The 4,559-nt window shown below is 61.4% G+C and overlaps 1 protein-coding gene across 1 annotated transcript in view; it reads right to left on the bottom strand.

The window, feature by feature from the left end:
- EMIHUDRAFT_121055 (hypothetical protein) overlaps positions 1-1,950 on the bottom strand; it is a gene marked incomplete at both ends in the record, with an annotated part of 3,814 nt that extends 1,864 nt beyond the window's left edge. The window contains 5 exons of the mRNA XM_005760168.1: positions 24-182; positions 517-631; positions 756-835; positions 1,098-1,233; positions 1,343-1,950. Of these exons, the coding sequence (XP_005760225.1) occupies positions 24-182; positions 517-631; positions 756-835; positions 1,098-1,233; positions 1,343-1,950 (1,098 nt within the window). The remainder of the gene's footprint in view (positions 1-23; positions 183-516; positions 632-755; positions 836-1,097; positions 1,234-1,342) is intronic.
- Positions 1,951-4,559: the final 2,609 nt, after the last annotated feature.

The following is a 4,559-nucleotide window of genomic DNA, read 5'->3' as shown; positions in this document are numbered from 1 at the left end:
GGGGGGGGGGGGGGTTCGCTCACCTGGGTTGCGAGGGTGGCCGCGAAGATCGGCATGAGCACGAAGAAGCCGACGATACGGGTTGGCGTCAGCACGATCGTGAACTCGACAAGCGGCGCGACCAGCATGCCGTTGGACGTTCCGGTCACGGGATCGAGCTCGCCGTAGCGGATCCGCGAATCCTCGCGAATGCCGAGGCCGCTGAGGGTTCGTAGGAACGGGGGCCTGCGCGGGACGCCGACAGAGGTGAGATGAGGCGAGAGGGGGTGCGAGAGGAGCCGAGAGGAGCCGAGAGGAGCCGAGAGGAGCCGAGAGGAGCCGAGAGGAGCCGAGAGGAGCCGAGAGGAGCCGAGAGGAGCCGAGCTGAGACGGCCTGCGCAGGAAGCCACCCGTGTAGAACATGTCCAGAGTGGTGCTCGAGGCGCGTGCGACCTATAGGGAAGATAAGGATCGAAGGTAAGGAAAGTAGATTTCTCCGCCCACACGTAGAGGCGTGACAGGGAGTGCAAGGCCCACCTCTCGACTCGGCCACGAGAGCATATCTGGCTGGGCGAAGCCCGTGAAGGATGGGTCGATGCACAGCATGTTGAAGGCGAGCTTCGATTCGAAGAACTCCAAGTCGGAGGTGAGCCTTTGCACGAGGAGAGGGAGACTTGCGCCGTGTAAGAGCTGTAGCTGTGAACTGCTGAATGCAGTACGTGTCGTCTCGAGTGCCGTGTGGGGAACTGCATTCAGCATCTATGCGGGGGGCGAACGTGAACTTGAGCCGCTCGGTCGAGAATGGGTACCGAGACTGCTGCGGCCGGTACGAGTACGAGCCCATCAGCTTGATGTACTGCGCAAGCAGGGAGGCATAAGGAATTCTGGGGCGGGGGGGGTCTTAATGCGAACACACGTCCCCTCACCCCACGCCGCAGTGCTACTCGAGTAGTCGTTATCTGGTGGCGATCTGGTGTGTCTCGGGCTCCCCGCATATAGTGGTTGGTTGGTCTCCTGTGGGGATTGAGCTCTTGAGATCGATGTGTGAGTAGTGGCCGTCCTCCCCCTGCCACTGGACTAGGCAGACAAGGGCGCTAGAGAGGGCGAGAACGACGGACCTTAAGGTGGCCCTCGGGGTCGAACTGCGGGGCTCCTGCCTTCTCTGACCGCGCATTCTCATACGCGAGGCGGAATACGTTGTCGAAAGTGGCGGAAGTGAGATCGCGCGTAGAGTCCAGCGCCTCCCTGGTGCATCTGCGGGGAAGGAGGTGGGTTGGAAGGGTTTGGTATAAAATAAAGGGGGAGGGAGGTCACAGGCATGGGAAGGTGACGAGGGACGGCTGGCGGGAGAGGAGGCATGCACTCGAATGCGAAGCGGTCGTCGTCCCAATCCTCCACGTCCACGAAGCTGGTCCCGTCTGGTCGAGCCATGACGTCCTCTGGGTTCCGGTAGATGGCTCGGATGGCTTGCTGCCGCGACTCGTATGGGCGACCGAGCATGACCTCCCTGACATAAAGCCGTCCATCGAACTGCCACGATGCGATAGATGGGGAGACGGCCTCGATGTTGTTTATGTAGAGGCCGACCGCTAGCGCACGGATGTTCACGTCGTTTGTGAGCTCGAGAGTCAACGTCTCATCGTCTTTGAGATCAAAGGAGTCGCTGGTGTCGTCGACGATGGCCTGAAAGGATGCCTCCAAGCTGGCCTCCGTGAGAGCAGTCGAAGAGTTATCCGATCGAACCCTCGACACGGAGAGGAGCTCGCGCACGGCGGCTTCGTTCTTGGATGCGGCAAGCGATGGTGTGAAGCACATATCAGCGTTCGCACTGCACTCGCCGTCGGAAACATTGTAAACGGCGCCGTTCGAGAGCTGAAGCTGAACCTCCTTGCCATCTGCAGGTGACGAGGCCATCGCCGCGATGGGCAAGCTGGTAGCGACGAGTCCGAGCAGGAAACTCCCCAGGTGCATTTTGGAGTGCGAGGTTGAGCCTCTCGACGGGGGGATGAGGCAATTCGCGGTTTGATTTTCTTTTCCTGGAAGTCTTCCCATTGTCGTCTGTTGTTTGAGTTGTGCCCTTGTTTGTGCCCTTGGCACCGTGGAGTGCTGGGGGGGGCGACAGGGAGGATGTGGCCCTGAGTTATGTGTACGCCGACTCAGGGTGTGTGGCAGCCAGCTGGCTGTGTGTCTTGTGAGCTTGTTTGTGTCTGTGTGTCGCTCGTGCAACACTTCGCTCTCACCTGGCAACCCTGTCTGCACGTCTCGCGCGCGCGTGAACAGGGCTCCAGGCCCCAAATGACGTGTGAGTGTTAGAGTTGTTTGGTATTGCTAAAAATCTCTCTCGCTCGTGCGTGTCGTCATCATCTGTCCAGCGTCCACCCATACCGCGTTGGTGTCCAGTCCGAGCCTGGCTGTTCTTCACCTTACTACCTACCTACCTTCCCATGGCCGAAGACGATATTGCCATGGCGGGGCGGGGAAACTTTTTATTATACCAAAAAGAGGGCTACACACGGCCCTCTACGCTGGGGCGCCGGCGCCGGGGAAACTTTTTCCCCGATTCGACGGATCCAGCTCGGGCCTGTCCGTGACCTGTTCCTAGCTAGTGCGTGTCGTCATCATCTGTCCAGCGTCCACCCATACCGCGTTGGTGTCCAGTCCGAGCCTGGCTGTTCTTCACCTTTCTACCTACCTACTCCTAGCTACTCGAGTAGGTGCGGACTGGCGCGTGCTGGCACTAAAAGCAAACGCGACTCGCCGCTTTCCTCCGTGATTCTTTGTCTTGTTTTAAAAGAAAGAAAACGGACAACCCAAGGGAGGGATAAATAAATAAATAAATAAATAAAACGGGCACGCCAAACGAGGGGTGGGAGAGGGACAGGGTCCCCACCTGCACGAGCAGGATCTTGGAAGGACGATCAGGGACACAGGGGAACGGGAGCGGGGAGCGCATCGCGACACGGAGGGGGGCTGGGCAGGGTTCACCCACACGACAGGGTCCCAGGGATTCCTCTCTCGTATAGGACAGGTTGCACCCGGCGGCACGGGGGCAGGCGCGGGCCTCCTACTGGTTGCGCTCTCCTAGTTCTCCTGCTCCTGACAAGGGACAGCGACAGGCTCGCAGCACGGTGGACTCCCTATTCCACTGGCGATCTCTCTCGACTAGCGACCTTCCTCCGGCTTCTCACCAGCAGTCTCTCACTACCACGGGCACACTGACAGAGGCGGCCAAAAGGCTCACGTGGGTGGCAGGGCGGTGATAGGAGTCTCCCACTCTGTGGGCTTCGCTAGAGGTGCGGCCCCTGCGCGTGTCCTCGCCCTTGCGTGTGTGTGTGTGTGTGTGTGTGTGTGTGTGTGTGTGTGTGTGTGTGTGTGTGTGTGTGTGTGTGTGTGTGTGTGTGTGTGTGTGTGTGTGTGTGTGTGTGTGTGTGTGTATGTGTGTGTGTGTGTGTGTGTGTGTGTGTGTGTGTGTGTGTGTGTCTGCGGGCGCTGTGCGAGCCGCCCTGAACGACCACAATGTTGAGCGCGCTCGAGCACCGAAGCACCGCGAGCGCCGGCGAGCACCACCGCCCCGCGCCTTGGCGTGGGTCGGTAGTACACGATGGGGCGCCCAGCAGCTCTATCATGCGTCGCACCCGCAGTGGCCGAGCCGACCGCCGCTCGAACTGGCGCCGAGTGGCTCCCAGATCGAGCGTGGCAGGCTCAGTCGCACCGTCGCGGGGCGAACGCGAACCGAGCCGTCGCCGTTCGCCGCAGCCGCCGGCCGCCAGCCGTCAGCCGTACAGCCGTACAGCCGTCAGCCGTCAGCTCGCAGTCGCCGTCGCTGCCGCCGCCGCAGCAGCAGTGAGCGAGCTCCTGCGTCGTGTTGCCGACGCAGTGTGGACGCGCGCCGCCCAGCGGCGAGCGAGCGTGCTCGGAGTTGGGTCGGCGCGCGCGCGGGCGGACGGCGCCTGTAAACAGACAGCCTGCACCCGCCCACTCGTTCAAAATCGTAGAGAGGGCCCGCCAGGCCCAAGGGAGGGATGGGAGGGAGAGAGAGAGAATTCTTGATACGAAACCACGACGACACACACCAGTCGACTCGCATCGGTTGCCTCCATGAACGGCGGAGCTATTCTCGCGCCCACACCACACCTGGCTCCAACGTGGACACGCCCATAGCTGGGGACACTACTAGGTCACGCATGGCATCACAGAAGTTTTATCTCTGGGCCCCGAAAGGCATCTCTAGCAGTGTCGTTACACATGCCCCCTCCCCTCCTGGGCGCATGCGCCTCACGTCTCGCCAGAGCATACGCCCTTGGTGTGTGGCGAGACGAGTTTTTCGCCATCGCCGCGAGCAGCAAGCCGCCCGCCGCAAACAGCCGGAGGCCTCGCCGCGGCACTGGCTGCGCCGCGGTCCCGCACCCGTCGACGCAGCTCCCCCCGCGGAAGGCCGCGCGTAGCAACGTCTTGACGATCGAGATGAGCGTGCCTGAAGCTCGCCCACCTACTGCCCCTGAGAGTTGGTTATTGAGTGGGATCAGCTCCCCCCCTTGGGATCGAAGCCGCCACAACCTCACACCCAACATCCCAGGCGG

Source organism: Emiliania huxleyi (genome assembly GCF_000372725.1).
Source record: "Emiliania huxleyi CCMP1516 unplaced genomic scaffold EMIHUscaffold_776, whole genome shotgun sequence".
NCBI classification, from domain to species: domain Eukaryota; phylum Haptophyta; order Isochrysidales; family Noelaerhabdaceae; genus Emiliania; species Emiliania huxleyi.
This window is presented reverse-complemented; position numbering and strand designations above follow the sequence as displayed.